The sequence below is a fragment of the Diorhabda carinulata genome, chromosome X (assembly GCF_026250575.1).
Source record: "Diorhabda carinulata isolate Delta chromosome X, icDioCari1.1, whole genome shotgun sequence".
NCBI classification, from domain to species: Eukaryota; Metazoa; Arthropoda; class Insecta; order Coleoptera; family Chrysomelidae; genus Diorhabda; species Diorhabda carinulata.
The window spans coordinates 27888479-27905321 of NC_079472.1; the positions used below are offsets into that span (position 1 = coordinate 27888479).

General features: G+C 31.0%; 1 protein-coding gene across 1 annotated transcript; it reads right to left on the reverse strand.

The window, feature by feature from the left end:
* Nucleotides 1-1729: 1729 nt before the first annotated feature.
* LOC130901694 (homeobox protein zampogna) lies at nucleotides 1730-15513 on the reverse strand. The gene is made up of 3 exons (XM_057813230.1): nucleotides 15227-15513; nucleotides 6008-6257; nucleotides 1730-5748 (listed from the first exon to the last, which is right to left on the reverse strand). The coding sequence occupies exons 1-3, from the start codon at nucleotides 15426-15428 to the stop codon at nucleotides 5397-5399; spliced, it is 804 nt and encodes a 267-aa protein (XP_057669213.1). The 5' UTR covers nucleotides 15429-15513; the 3' UTR covers nucleotides 1730-5396.
* Nucleotides 15514-16843: the final 1330 nt, after the last annotated feature.

A 16843-nucleotide genomic window follows, 5' to 3' on the forward strand; every position in this document is an offset into this window, starting at 1 on the left:
GTTAATATCGCAATAGCCAGAGCAGACTCTTCAAGAGTTAATATTCTTCTTAGCATTCTTAAAATTAACTTCTCAAACATCATGTGCAGATACTCAATATTTTTATATAAACAAAAGAAAGGTAAATATGAATTCATGCTGTTTTTAAGAGATCTAAATAATCAAATGAATCAATTTCCAAAAAGCAAAATTTAAATAAAACTAATATTTTTCCTGATGATAATAAATTTCCATAATCAGATCGTTTTACTTTCGAATTGAGGGCGATTTCAATTACAATATATGTTCGAGAATATAATTAGTTATATGTGTATTAGAAAAAATGTTTCCCTCTCCTTATTTCCATCTATTATTTTTTCTGACGCTTTGAATTCTATCACCGACGAACAGTCTAAAAAGTTCCATAAAAAAATTACGATAATAGTAATTAGCACTTCACACGATACGAGAGAGGTCGATACTTCAAATATTGACCCTCGATATTTAAAATAATAATTGGTTATACAATTATAACAATTCTAAATTCAATAGACATCCATTGTTTTTCAAAATTCAGTAGATGGTTGCCAGATTTCATATTTTCTAAACTGTCTCAATACTTTGATCAGAAATAAATAGTGACGTCCATTTTCAGAAATATACAAATGCGTCTTTTGCCTGACAGTGGGGAGAAGACATTTGTTGGACATAGGACTAATATCTAACGTATCTAACGAATTTCACCATTTTTTATTAAGCTGTTCTTCTTAGTTTCTGTTATCATTATCCATCCTCAGTTTTTTTTTTAATTAAAAATTTCCACCTAAATTATTTTATTAAAACGACAGTCTATGGAAAATTTTAAAAAAAGTACAACCATTGTTTTGATGAACAAAAAATAATGAACCATATTTGTTACGATAATTCAATTTTATTATCATAATTTACGATTCGATGTATTCATTGGTAAACAGTGGAGATGATGAGTCCACGTGGACTGACGGTTTGTTAGATGTTTACCGAATTGTTTACGGGGAGTAAACATTATTTTTAATTTCTTAATTTGGTATGAGTGCTGTGCGAATTTATGAAATATTGATTGTTCCTCGCATAACTTTCTTCTGTAATTGATATTGGGAAAAGTGTAGTAATATGAGCAAATATCCCGACGTTTTTAATTTAACCATATAGGTTTCAAAGATTATAACCGAGCATATGGACAATGGATTCACGATATTCGACTCGAAAAAAGAGATCTGTGTGCGCGAAAAATTTATTGTGAATTGAATGATTTCTACTCCTCTCATATAGAAAAGGGGGGTTTTGGTTTGCCGAAAAATACCGAAACCCAGTTGCTGGAAATAGGGTGTGTAATCAATTAGTACGTCAACTAATATGGTTTTAATTAAAAAAAGTGTCTTATAGGCCATCACGACCATCAAAATTTGAATACGGATATTGATTCCTCGTTAAAAATTAATGGGGGCTTACATTCCACTTTTTTCGTAGGGCACACAGTTTGGCGTACAGTGTTTCGCCCCAATGTGATAATGTGATAATATCAAATACTACAGTATTTGTTTCCAATTTTTTATTTAATGTCAGTGCAAATAGTGTGACAATGATAATCGATATCAATTTTAAATATTATAATAACAAAGAACATACATATATACATATAATACAATTTGTACAATCATTCCATATAATACCTATATTTCAACATAATTTATGTGCTATTCGAGTGTCAATTTGAAAACTGTTTCTTCTAGTAAATAATGTTAAGAAATCGATTATATCAGGCACTTATAGCTGCTCTAGTTGTCATTTTGATTTGCGGAAGTACTACGGAAAAAAGTCCGAACTAGTTCCATCCAAATAATACCATATAAAAATGGATTCCTGAATAATATTTTCTCTCATTCAGACACAACTACTCTTCAAATTAAAATATCGGGTTAAAAGTAGGAAGTCACATAATTTAATTGCGTATTCTATATGAAACTTATCAGTCTGCTATGTTTCGTTTTCTTAGTCAAAAGAAAATTAAATAAATTGAGTGGAAGTGGAAGAAGAAAAGTATCTATACTTATATTAAGTGTCAAATATCAAAAGCATAATAGAAAGCTTCAAAAATTATGCATTTCAATTTTGAGAAAGAATTGAGGTATTTGAATACCTCAAAATTCAAATTAAAATGTAAAACACAAACAACGAAGCAAATTGAATAAAAAAATTAGAGAAGAAAAAGAAGATACTGGTTTTTTTTGTAGTTGAGTTGAGAATTTTATTCATGTGAAGGAAGAGATTTATTATGTTTGGCCCTGATGGAGGAGGAATTACTCCTCTGAAGGGATGTATAGAATTTTTGTATTTGCCGCGTTATATTCTAACTCTGTTTACCGGAAGCGTCCATACTACAATAATTTAGGTTTAGGTATATAAACTGCCACTTTGTTATTGTATGTATGTTGTTGTATGTTGTTTTCTCATAACATCAAAATATGAAACACCCATCATTATAACAGTAAAAAACCAGGAAGGGACCCAAAATTCTAAAACACGGATTTCTGCAACCAGCTTCTTACAAAGATAACAAAGTCCTTAGAAACTGTGAAAAAGCATAAATCTCATTAATATAAAATGCAGATTACTAAAGAGCCCCTTTAATATGATTTCAATACAAGAACAGATTTTTTATTTCAACGAAACAATGCTCAATATTTTGTTAAATATCCGTTTCAGTTATCATTTTTCTCTCTCTCTCTCATTTCTCGTAAATATAGACAAAATGGAAATCATTTTTGTAACAAAACCATATTTTATGTCCACAGTAATCATAGTAATTTAATTTAGTATTTATGGAAATGCAATTATTGGTCCTATTAGATTTGAAACAGGAACTTTTCCAAAAATGTTTGAGTCCACGATCAAAAAAATTGGCAGAAGGCGACGAAGTAAATGAATAGCGAAATTATCAGATGCAGCTTCTTTAGATTTCTTTCTTCGGTAACATATTATTGGTTTATAGAATACAACAGGACAATATTAATTAATTTAGAAGAATTAAAGCAGTATGCAGGTAGACTCTTAATGAAGTTGACAAACAGATTTTTTTACTAATCCAAGTCAAATGACCAATATTTAGAAAAAGTGAAAATATACTTCATATTTGAAATTCGTTTTTAGTAAAATATCTGTAAAAATAATTTATATTAGTGCCGATATGTTTTGATTATTTCTGTTAGTTTAGAACTTTATTTTCAAAGAAAGTTAGAACTGTTGAATTTTGAGGACTGCAAATTCTCTTTGAAAATTGCTATTTACAATATTATTTGCTGGAAGGTAGCTATTGAGAAGTTTTCAAAGTGACGCTTCGTATAATTTCCAAAACAATTTGGAGGATAATTACATAACGATGTAGGTATGGACTATTTTTAAATTATGATATCTCTTTTCTATAAATAGACAAATCAAACCCTACAAGGTTATGAGTAAATTTGAGCTTTACCTCTAGTTTTTGTAAAGATATATAAAAGTTGGAAATTTTATGAATTGCCAGCGCCAAAAGGCCTAGTCACTGACATTTCTTCGATATTTCTTTTACATTTTAATGAAACAAATTCCTTCTCCGAGAATTAGTTTTCACCTAGAAAAATACATTTTGAGATTCTGAGAAAAATGTAATGAAAGACCCACAACATCTTCATTTGAAAACATATTATTCCTGGATGAAGCATATTGTTCTCAAGTAACCATCTTAGGTAGTCGAAAACCAGTATAACATATACAGTAACTTTTCCAAAACGTAATTTCCATCAATGTGTGGATTGGAATGGACAACATAATTGGGCCACATCTTGCGCTTAAGTCAATAAATGGAATTGCTCACGCATTTTGATAGAAAACTGTCTCACGATGGTGGCACAGTACAATTTAGTCAAACCTCTAGGCATTACTCAGATGCAATCGTTTCCAACCGTTGGAGGAGGAGGACTGAAAAACTGGCCTCCTCGATCTCCAGAATTGAATCCATTTTATTCCTGTTTTTGGGGTCATATTAAATCAGTAGTTTAAAACACACAATCATTAGAAAAATAGAATCCGAAGAGAGTCTAATGTTATAAGAATTACTAATATTTGAGCACGTTCGACTTAATGAAGAATGTGATAGTTGTTTCACTTATTTTTCCTACGAATAATAAGGTAAGGGCTGCTAATTTGATCCCCTTATAATTTAAAAGATTGAAATATTGAAAAAATATTGATGGTTACAGAGACAGAGGAAAATTCGTTAGCATAATTTTACACGGAAAACATTTTCTGAAGTTTATCGCATTAATTTATAAATTGTATTCAATTCTGTACACAAATCTATTGACAATAAATCAATTTAGACTCTTGTATGAATGCGTTGTTATTCAGGGTATCACATACATCTCGTTATTTTACTGTGGTACGGCGATGCTCAGTGTTAATAACTGATCAATTAATCTCAATTCTTTCAAAAAGTTCAGGATACAGAATGGCTCTAGTTTTGAGGATATTAATTTTTTATTCCATACGTCTCGAGGTATAATGCTTTAGAGCTCCGTCTTGTTTCGCATTTCCAGATTATGTGGATAGAAGCATAGTAGCAGAATCTGCACATTGCATCCTCTGCTATATCTAGCATCTTTATGTGTCCACTGAGACTGCAATGCCTCGATAGGACACTTGTTAATATTTGTTAATTTTATTGTTATTTCTCAGCATACATTTACTTTTTGTTTATAGTTTCTCAGGAATATCTTTGCCTATCTCAGCATCAGTCAGGCAATTTTTTCCTATCAACAACTTTCTCTAGGTTTTTCTCTTTTGTCCTGTAGTTAATACCATAGAAGAGATCAGGCTTCTTATAAGCTCCAGTAATTTAGAATCTGGACCAAAGTTCTTTGTTTGTCGCAGAGTGAACTGCTGATTTATAATTTGGTGTTTTTTAAGTAACAATTTATATTGATATAATTCTTGCGATTTCTATATATTTAGGGACATTACTACAAAATTTGAAAGCTTTTAGTTTCTAAAATAGTAGTCGAAACTAATATAAAATATGACCGTTAAATTGTGCGTTTTTGCAAAAATTGATGTAGTATAAAAACTATGCTATACGAGATCCTATCACTTAGTATACTATATGTAATCTACTAACTCCAGTTTTATATTATAACATTTGAAAAAATCTTTTAACTTTATTTGGGAGTGTCTTTCTCAAAGTTCAGTATTTAATACTGCATGTACGTCTTATATTCATATAAAAAAAGATCAAAAAGTGAATCCAAAAAATTTCTACTCTTATTTCAATATTGAACCTCAATCCAACCCAAATCTGTATACTACTGGAGCTAATTTGAGTACCATTAATAACATTGTTATAACTAATTCTGTTCCTCCCTGTTGTCTATATTAGTTTCATCTTCATGCTGGCTCATATTTCCTATTAAAGATGGATGATAATAATTGAAATAAGGAAAAAGCTGTATCGAACTTGAATATTGTTGACAAAGGTTCAACATAGATTCTTGAATAGATTTTGGATACTTTTGTACCATAAATAAATCGTTCTTAGCTTGGTCTGGATAATAGCCGGATTTTTGATAGAGCTGATTCTTTTGTTGCAGAAATAATGGTATATCATCTTTTACTAAGACTTTTACCGCTACACGCTTTGCACTTTGATTTAGAAGATTCGTTTCTTGCATTTGCAGTTGTTTCCGTTTTGTTTTATACCTGAAACAACAGAAAATATTTGAACAATTAGATCCGATATAAAATTTAGGAGTTCTCCCTAATAAAAATTTATTGATAGATAAACACATTGCTAATATTATGCCAATAGGACTAAATATTAATTTTTTTGATGTCCTTATGTCCTATATGTTGTGATATAAATGAGACGTTAACCCCATTCTATTAAAATATTTAGAACAAAATTACAGTACCAGACAAACATTTAAAATCATTATGTAAATAGTAAAATTTTAATTACCTTCTATTTTGATACCAAATTTTCACTTGTGTCTCTGTCAGTTTTAACGCTGCGGCCAAATCGGCTCTTTCAGGACCGCTGAGATACCGTTGCTGGCTAAACCTTCGTTCCAGTTCGAACACTTGCGCATGTGTAAAAGCTGCTCGTGATCGCTTTTTGCGGTTTGGTTGGCCCGCTTCCCTACCGGGGTCGTCTGATTGGTGGGGTGAGGAGTAGTCAGCGGTGAGAGTAGCTAAATCGGACAGTGAATCTAAAACAATCAAAGAACGTGTTTAAACATTACTTTTTTTTATATAAACACTATGCTAAGAATATTGTATTCACATATTAGTGGACTTCATACATTATTATATACGAGGGTTGCCTGAAAACTTTGCAAACTAACGATGAAACAAGTAATCATATTTATTATATTAAGTAATATAAGTAATTATATTTATTTTTTATCATAGTTTAACCTGTATGCTTGTAACTCACTTTTCAACGGCTACCAACCCGACAACAAAACGGGTTTCTTACTTTTTTATAACAAAGGTATCAAAACCCAGCTCTAATCAAAGGCTAGGTAACATAGATATAGTTCTACCTTCAGTGCATATTAGAGAAAAGTAACAAAACTTTTGGATGTCCATATGACGTACTTGTTGTTAGGCACTCCATTGATGAACGATAAATAAAACTTTAGTCCATCGTTTGATGTATTATAAATGCCTGTGAATTTGGCTGGTTTTCAATGATGGTTTTTAACGTCAGAGGAATATCATTTAGTTTATGCGTGCACGAGTGTGATGATGCCGAATTAAATACTACTGTTCAAAAACACTGAGAAATATGTTTTTCGAGTAAGTTATACTAAAAAGGAAAACATAATATTATAATTTAGAAAAACTGAAAACCACGATTTTAGTAATAATCAAACTAACAATTGAAAAAAAATCTTGGCATAAGAATTGAATTATTGATGATTTCAGAAAAATCTTCACAACTACTCACTTATACGATTGACAAACAAAACCTAAGTGACCAAAATGGTGGAAATTTCAGTGAGAAACTCTCAACGCATGTGCGAATATATTTCCCAGCTTACATTATTAAGTGTCAACATATTCAGGTTGTGGTCATGGTCAGAAAGTTCTCACTAAACTTGTATATAAGTGGTTATTGTCGTAGATTCGCTGCTTTATTTGGAAGTACCTTTCTACTAAGTATTACCTAATTCTTCAATTTCTACCGGGATTTAATTAGTTAAAGCTTCGGAGTTTTTTTTTAGTACTTCCTCAAATAAATTCGTATACTCCTCCGATTCTATTTTTATCTTATTATCCTGAACATCATTTGTGTGATTGCGATATTTATCCTCTGTTGCATTGCATCGCTATTAAGATATATATTGAGTACCCAGTTATTTTTGTTATTATCAGTCTTGAACCTTCGAGCATATGTTCGCTATTTTTTTGAAACAAAATATGATCTATCTCGTGTTTTTGAGATTCATCTTCAAATAGAAAAAGAGAATTTGGAATAACTTGCAAAATAGCACTTTGATTTAATCAGCAATGAGGAACAATGAAATTGTCTTTGAATTATATCAGTTACAATTTTTCACAATACTTTACGTTTAAGAGACATTCAGAAGGTTTTAGAAAAAAGATTATAAAATATAGACTGTGAAACATTCATTAAAAATCGAGTTTGTAAATCTATTCAAAATTGATGGGTAGAAATCATTTTACATATAATTTTAGAAGATAAAATTTCTCCATATTTTGAGTTCATCAGCAAATATCAAATTAGTTGTTGAAATTAGCTCCAATTCTTAGTTTTTGTATCAATTTTCTAATATTTAACCAATTATAACAAAGCTAGTTTATGTAAAGTAAACTCAAAGTAAATCAAGTGATAGTTGTATGGATGCAGACAAATCTAATCCTCCATTGATGATACAAACCCCTCAGATTCCAAGGTTAAGTAGAGGAGAGGCTAAGACTATGAAAGGTCTAAGAAAAGGGAAAGCGGAAGTCGGTTATCAGAAATTGTTCAGATGTTCAGATATCCAGATAGCCAGTTCCGTGGAATTAAGAAGCAAACTACGATTCACATCCTCTCCAAATGTCAAGCTCTTATAAATGCACGGAGGAAAATTCTTGAATTCGACTTCTATTCCAGTTCTTTTGTACGATTATCCTACGGAAAACGCATTTCGTATTTTCATTTTATTTGCATTTTTGAATCTATACATAATGAAATTTTGTCTAAGACGAGTTTAATTTTTTTTCGTTGAGACGCCAATTGGAATTGAAACCAAGTTATTTCTATTATTTGGTAGTAACCATTTTATTTCTTACTCAAAATGAAACATTTTCACCACAAACTAAACATAAAAATCTCATTATTTGGTTCATTTTAGATGTTATCAATGCGATTTGAATACGCTAATCGCTGTAACAATTTTAAGTGAGTCGATTTTACGAAACTATCTATTTAGACTCAAAATTATACCTGGTGTATTTTTGACAAATAAAAAATATCTCATTTCTAGCGACATATCAATATCAAGAAAATAACTATTATCAAAATTAGGTCGTTTTTTGGATGAAAAAAAAGTATGTTAAAATTATGCAACAATAAATAAAAATTATAGACCATTCTCTACCTTATTGCCTTATTGGGAATCGTAAGTTTAATATATACAGGGTGTTTCTAAATTCAGGAGATGATGTCTCGTATAAAATTAAGATGGGTCTTTGCTATAATAAAATTTCCTCACCTCACCCTTTTCCCAGATATCACCCTTAAAAGGTGGCAACTAAAATTGTGTTCCTATTTTTCTTTTCTCAAATATCAGTGAAGCTAGAAACTTGAAATTCTAAAAAGTATTTTACTTTATATATTTACTGCTTTCCACTCAATTTATTAAAAAAATTATAAATTATGATATTTATTTTTATTTATCTGTAGCTATTGATTTTGCGACAAAAATTTAAGAACACAAAATATTTTCTAATAAAACAAGAATTTTAACTTCTTCTTGAAAAAAAGTTTTGTTATGAAATAAAGTAAGCTGCTAATTTCAAACACATATAATATAACAAGGATATTGAAAAAAAATTCCTTTGTGAGTGGACGAAGACGACATAATTTCGAGTTTTATGCTTTACTTAATTGTAACTAAACCCTTATTACTAAATTATGGAAAAAAAATAAAAACTCAATTTAAGTTATCACCTTTTTAGGGTGATATCTCAGAAAGGGGTGGGCTGAAGAAATTTTATTATGGGAAAGGCCCATCTTAATTTCATATGAGCAATCGCCTCCTGAATTTTTTCGCATGAATTTAGAACAATTTGCATATGCTTCTTGAGCTACTTTGAAGGGATTGAACAGTTTTGGAAATAAAAAAGAGTATGAAAATGTAGAAACCTACTGCTTGATAAGCTACTTACTTGAAAGGATTAAAATTTTATTAATTTTATTACATTACACTTTTATTTTGTATTCGATAGCAGCCTTATTAATCAACATTATTTTCGTCATTATTATTCCTCCATTACCTGCCATCGCTAAAATATCGTAACAAATTATCCCGTGTCCTTAATGTCCTTTAAATTATTATTATCGATACTCGTTTTATCGTTTTTGTATGACACAATAGCTTCATTCATATACCAATTACTGAAATTAAGTAACGCACGTAAGCAAAGTGCAAAAAGCTTTTAGCGTAAAAGCTTAAAAGTATAGGTACCAGCTTGTATCATCCTCCATTTTGAAACGTTCTTTGCGGTGTCATCTTCCTCGCATTTATCTTGTGACATTATTTATTTTTAGATATAGCATTAACAGTTTATTTTTTTGTGTGTAATTTGCGTGTTTGGTAGGGATATTACAAAATGAAATTTGGGATTCGATTAAAACAGAGTGCACCTTACAATTGACAAATATTCTTCATGCTTCCATATCTTGATAAAGAAGAAAGAGGGAAAAAGCTTTTTCGAGTGGTACCTACTCCTATAATAAAAAGAATATAAAAGTATATAAGAGGTATTTGATTTTTTCAACGACTCAGTTTCATATAGTTTCACATTAAAAATTTCCGTTACTACCGTATTTTCCACATTTCAAATATAGTAGCGAAGGGAGAAGATCAACGTTTTTGTGTTGAAGTTTCAACTATCTTCTTCTAAGGTAAATAATTCGGTTAGATAATTACAAATAACCAAATTGTTATGCTTAAAAATGTATTCTCCGGGTAATGTAAATCATCAATTTGAATTCATTGAACGCGAACATAAGCAATTGAAAGGAAGTAACTCTAAGTTAAGGTCAACAATTATTTCGTCACAGATCTGCAATTGCAACAACCACAATAACACAAGCAGACATCGAATTAGTTAACCATCCACCATATTCTCCAGATTAGGCCCTCACCGATAACAGGCTGCTATTAAAACGTGACAAAAACTTGTATTTATAACAAGTCATATGTGTTGTTAATTAATGGTTAATAGGGTTTGAATAATCTTTCTTTTGAAACGTATTAGAAATGCTACAACATCGTTTTTGAAAATAAAAATTAGCGAATAAATCAGCTCTCGCGGGGTTTAAACTTTTGATTTTACACAAAATAAGTGGAAATTATTTCTTTCGATATGTATGGAAGTAGTCCTTTTGCCAGGCATATGCGCAAAAACTATGATGAAAATCAAGGTAACCTCCACATACTTGAATTATGTCACAGTTTCCTCAAATTCAGCTTTAAATGGTTACCTATGGATGAATTTCATGCACTGCGTCCTAACCTTCATAGATCCTAGATGGATTGGGGGCGGTCAAGAATGCTGCGCACTTCGCCTTCTACCAAAAGCCGATGTCCTTTGAAAATCCAGTCAGGCACTTTGACTTGAAACTTTTGACGTCACTAGGCAAGCTGTTAGGCTTGGCGTAGTTTTTTACCTCGAACGCATGAGTGCTGGGTCCTCACAGATGATGTGGTCTGTTTCTTCCTTTTCCATGCACTCTGTGGAATACAGATGGTTCGAAGCTAACGTAAGGAGCTAGATTGAGCTTTTCCACTATTTTTTAGGTAGAGATACCAGTAATAAACATACGTAGGTACTCAGGAATGTTAGAAACTCATTAGACAGTTACATTCAGACAGACCGACCACCAGTTTAATATTCAAATTGAGGCTTGATAGAATTAATACGATTAATATATCTATCAAGCTAAAATTTGATTATTATATTATAATCTAGTGTTTTCAAAGAATATGACAAAATTTAACACAACGCAATTTTCAACTTATTAATTTGCAGACGATTGCAAAAGATCGGAAATATATTACAGTTAGTACACTTTTGTGTTTAATTTTGCTACATTCCCACTAGGAAAACGCTCATGATATGTATATATTTGAAACTACGCAAAAATACTACTAAGAGAATTAAATTGAACTTAAATTTTTATTTTACATATTGAATTCCATAATAAGTGAAGCATTTATTTTGCAAGTAGATATTTATAACTCTAGATCAGATGAGCTGGTGCGTAGACACCGTAAATCGACTTCGCTAAAATTTTGACCCGAACTGTTTACCAGTCAGGATGCAGCGACTTTGTCATATAGAATTTTACGATGGGGCCAGTATAGGCCCAGATTGGGGCTAAGTATGTACAACTCTGGCCCTAGCCTGGAAGCCATTATTGGCCCAGATTTGGTGGGACTCTTCATTGTCAAGATATCTATTATAGATAAGATAGAAGAACAAAACTTTATATAGTTATTCAGAGTTCTGCCATGCCTGGCTGACTATAGAATTGCCGAGGTCGGGTTCAGACAGGCTTGGATGAATATGGGATGGCCGAGATAAAGTTAGATAGAGTTCGGCCAGCCTTGGCTGACTATAGAATGGCCGGGGCTACGCTGCCCAGACTTTAATCAGGCTTGGGCCATTATCGGTTTGCAAAGGCCGGGTTTCCCAGCGTTACCCCGTCGTTCAAGTCTGGAGGCTTCTACATGGGTACCTGTTTTGGGGTCATGCGGTTCTTCTGGTTTTGAGAATAGTCAATATAAATACAGCCTTAGTTCATAGGCAGTCTCGCACTCAAAGAGAAGATGCTCGGCTATTTCCTTTAAATTCTTGCAGAAACAACAAGAGCTGTCAGGAGTTCTCCGATGTTTTCAGGTGGTGAAGGTCTTTTTTGGTCTGGTAAGTAGGATAAGAAATTCTATTGTTTCAGATTTGCAGTCTTACACTATATTTTTGATTTTTCCTCTTCCTTTCCAACTTTTTGATGACTAAAAAATTTTGCGCTTAGAGACTGCGTTCATTTTACAAGAGTTAAGTATTGGTAGAGCTACTCTGCTGACAAACAGAATAAATATATTTGCGGTATGGGCATTGTGCGCCTTGGAAATGGAAGGTTCAGAGACAATTGGAATAGGATTTCAATTATATATCCTTCATAGTGGTATTAGTACGGCGATGTAGTGCTAAATTAATGTACCTACGAATGAAAATAATTCAAGTAACAAAATAAAATTTTCAGTATACACTTCAATACTGAGTGTATATATGGAATTTTTTAGCATCGAAACTGCAATAGACTTATTGTTTCCACAGAAAAGCGGTTTTAAACTGTCATAAATTCTTATGAAGTAGCTCTAGCTTGATTGCTATATGAAGTATTTGAGTTATTTGTATTTGACTCATGGCGATAAATACTGGAACTATGCCTGTATTATTAAGGATGGAATACGGACCTTCATCAAATTATAAAGTTCAATTAAAATTTGAGTATTTACTATATCACCACAACATTTAACGTATCTAGTTAACAGGTATGCTACGAAAAAGATTTGTTGGTTAGTAGGTAACATAAATTAATGAAGATTATCGAATTGTTTGATCAAATTAACAAAATTAGGAATATTAATGTTAGAAATCATGTAGATTCCCATTCAACTAATATTAGACATTCGACAAATAGCTTAACGAATTCTCTCTGTCGGTCTTAGTTTCTCTCTTTGCCTCGAACGAGATTCTGTTAATGAAAAAACAGGACTTGCTGGTTAAATCCCCAAAATAACAAAAATGCACAACAATTTCTTTCCGAATCAACAGACAAGTCTCAAACTTACTTTGTAACTACCACTAGTATTTCTTTTATTTTTCTCAATTGACCTCTTCGTCTCATTTTTATTTTATTTATAATTTGTGCTATTGAAGTTTTTGCTACAGCTGGATCCGAAAGGAACTTCAAAACTCTGACCATGGTTTATATATATATATATATATATATATATATATATATATATATATATATATATATATATATATATATATTTTGGCTCTTGTTTTTCTCTACTATTAAAGTCTATGCTTTTCTTTGTCTTAAGACCAATGCTAATCTGTTTTAATGGGTTTTATTGATTAACTCTTTAATTATTGTGTTAATATTTATATGCAGCGAAATTTTTTATTGGTTACTATTTCCTGTATGAGATGTAGTCAAACTAAGCAAGCTCATGTTACTTGACTTTTATTCTGGATAAAACGCTTTTGATTGCAAGTATTTTTTTTATTATTTGGTATTCATATTATCAGTACTCTAATTTGAAAAGTTAATTGGATTAATTTCATTTTATCAATTTAGATAGTTTACTTTTATAGTGCTACAATCAATACAACGCCTAATTTACAGAACAATTTTTGTTGTTTCTTAAAATAAGCTCCTATGTAAGCAATGAAACCTTCATTTTATCTAATTCTCTTTCCTTGGGTATATTGTTTTCAAGCGTAAAAAAAGCAAATAAATGCTGGGAGCTGGATCTGGAGAATGAAGTGGGTGTGAAATTAATTCAAATTTGACAATTGAATTTGACTATAAATTTGTGACACGGTTAAAAATTAATTTCTTGCTAATAGTTGAAAAGAACATTACCATAATACATAATATAGAAGGTAACCCGACTGTTTTCTTCTCCAGTGTTTCAGAACATTTCAAGGTTTCAAGTTTTTTATGCTCAAATATTCATGTAAAAAACTATTAGAACCTCCATATGGTATTATCGTAATGTATACCCTCTTCATTAATTCCATTTTATCGATTTTTGTTGCGATTTTCATCATGTTTCCTGGTGTAAACCCCGTTCTGATATTTCAGCAGCATCAGTACTGCCAAGTACCAGTTGTTGATGTTTGTGTGAAACAGTTACCATATACGAATTAAGTCAAGTTTAAAACCGAGTTGTTAGATATAAGAAACAAGCTATTGTAGAGACAACTGTAGTTTGAAAGATGCTATTTCAAGAGACAAATATGGAAATGAGATTTGCGGGCACCTTTTTTCATTGGACCAAAGACTTACTGATGATTGATATGAATATTGGCCGTCATTAAAAGAGTTTTTGTTTTAGGATTCGGTATTTTCTTATTTTTAGCGATATTGTCATGAAGAAGAGTTAATATGTGTGTTAACTTTAATCTATGTTTATTTTTCAAAACGTTAAAGTACATAATAGCATTTAGCTATTGTAAAAGCTGCAGATATTGACTTCCTCTTTATAAACATTATCACTTTAATTTAAATTGTTTATCTGAAAGCATATTTGTTATTTTCTATTCAGTTATGCCAAATAGAAGTTTATAAAGTACGCAGATAAAAAAGGATACATTGAAATGATTAAACTAAAGAAAATCGGGAAAAGAAACTATTTAATATATAAATGAAATTAATAATGTGATAAGAGGTAGGAAAACATTAGAAATTGATTGTGTTGCTAGATAAAGAATTTATTAATGTCTTTGTCGTGGGTCTGTTGTTGTTCGTTGAAAAACTAGTCAATCAAATTATGAAAAATAAAATAAAAGTACTGAAGTGATGATGTAAGTAAGAGAATATCTTGGGGGATTCGAAAAGTGGAAACAGCTCGATGATTTTTGTGGGCTTCAAAATATCAATTATAGGAGAAGACAAATATCGCGTATATCACTTACTTTTGATCAATTTAAGTTCTTTGTTATACCTTAGTCTGCTTAATATTGAAAGTTTTATTGTTTCGAATAAATATAAACTGAATCCACTCATTTCGTATAGTTTGAAAAGTTATGATAGTCAAAATGCAGTTTCTAACTAATTGAATTTCATTTTAAAAATAATTTTGCGAATAATTTATTTCTAGTAACAGTTTTGTCGACAAACATAAAAAAAAAGACTCACCCTCGATATGTTTTTGCCGTTTAGACATATCCAATGCAGACTCTTGTATATCATCACTATCATTGTCTTTCTCGATATTATTATCAACTTTCTTATTTAAAATATCATTAATAGAAAACGGCGTCACTGAAACGACATTTTTCTCAATTTTATGACTACTGTGATCGGTTGCCTCCTCCATTTTTTCGATATTCTCATCCATAACGTTGTTACCACAACACCCACAACTTAAGTCCTTAAATTGTTGACGTATTCAGTGCTTCCCCTATAACTGCTGCCAAAACACTACTGTTATTTCAACGCGCTTAATCATTTCTCTGATACTACTCGTGTGCTTTGTAAAATCCGTAGGACTGCGACCGCTTTTCGTCTCTTTTCAGTCAGTTTTCCGGGAGCTTTCTTTCTTTGTTTTTCTGGATTTTGATTCGTTGAGGGTGGGACTTGAGATTCTTTAAATGTCGTATCAACATCAAGTAAAAGCATGGGTTAAAGAGATAAGTGATTCTTTGCTGTTAGATAATTTTTATAAAATTTCAATGTACATTAAAAATTAAAATACTGGATATCAACACTCACACTTCACATAAATCATAAATGAGTTATGATAGGCTGCTAAAATCTACCGTGTGATCAAATAATTATATGACTTAAGAATTTGATATATGTTGCTCTTCCATTTATTTTCAGATTCTGCATGATATTTTATATTAAGTATGATATAATATACAAAATAGATCATTTTAGAAATATTTTCAATTCAAAAAATTTTCCAGAAACTCAAGTTTACAACACATTACGATATTTTTACAGTTTATGAAGCTGAGAATTTGGACCTGTAACCTAACTTGCCCGTTAACTCTATATGTCCGATGTGTTTTAAAATCAGTCGCCTACGTAAACAAATAAAAAAATGTTTTTTCTTGGATATACTTCATAATTTCTGAAAAAAATTAACTTACTTAATAATTTTAGGCATAATTCTCAGTACCTCAGATCCTCAAACCTTAAAACTATAAAATAACTTTAATTTTATTTATTAAAGTTATTTAGTTATTAAACAAATAGTTTGATGATGGGGGATTACTAATATCATCTGATTTTGAACATTTATTAATCCTTCATTTACGTTTAGGCATTTTTCTATGTAGGAAATATTCGGAAATATTATTTACGAGGGTTGCTACTTAAATCTTATGGCAACACTGATGTGAATATGTCAAATTTGATATTGCCATCATAAAGTTTGACATTTATAAAGGTGAACGTACTTAGACCGTGTTATCATACAAGTAATATTTGAGTTGTTTATAGATACTTGAAACATTGAATTAAGTCACGACCTATTTCTTGCGATGATTTTCAATGACTTTTGACGTGGATTAAACCAACAGTTTCCCGATCAACTAGCAGCTTAGACTTTTGGTGATGAAGTATCATCTTGATCTATAGTGTTTTACTCGTTTTCGGAAGTCAATCGTGGTCTTACTTCTCTATAAAAGGTGGTCCAGGAAGCACTTCAAAGCAAATAGTAGGAATAACTGTACATATTGCTGTTTCATTAGAGCAACGTAAAACGGTCAATTCTGAATGTTACACCAGCATTTGTTTGCCAGAATT

Bases quoted from the DNA above. Each gene is read 5' to 3' on its own strand.
- LOC130901694 (XM_057813230.1), bottom strand. From the start codon at position 15,428: ATGGATGAGAATATCGAAAAAATGGAGGAGGCAACCGATCACAGTAGT. The intron at 6,258-15,226 runs GTGAGTCTTTTT...TGATTGTTTTAG, and splicing joins ACGGCAAAAACATATCGAGG to ATTCACTGTCCGATTTAGCT. The intron at 5,749-6,007 runs GTAATTAAAATT...CTGTTGTTTCAG, and splicing joins ATTTGGTATCAAAATAGAAG to GTATAAAACAAAACGGAAAC.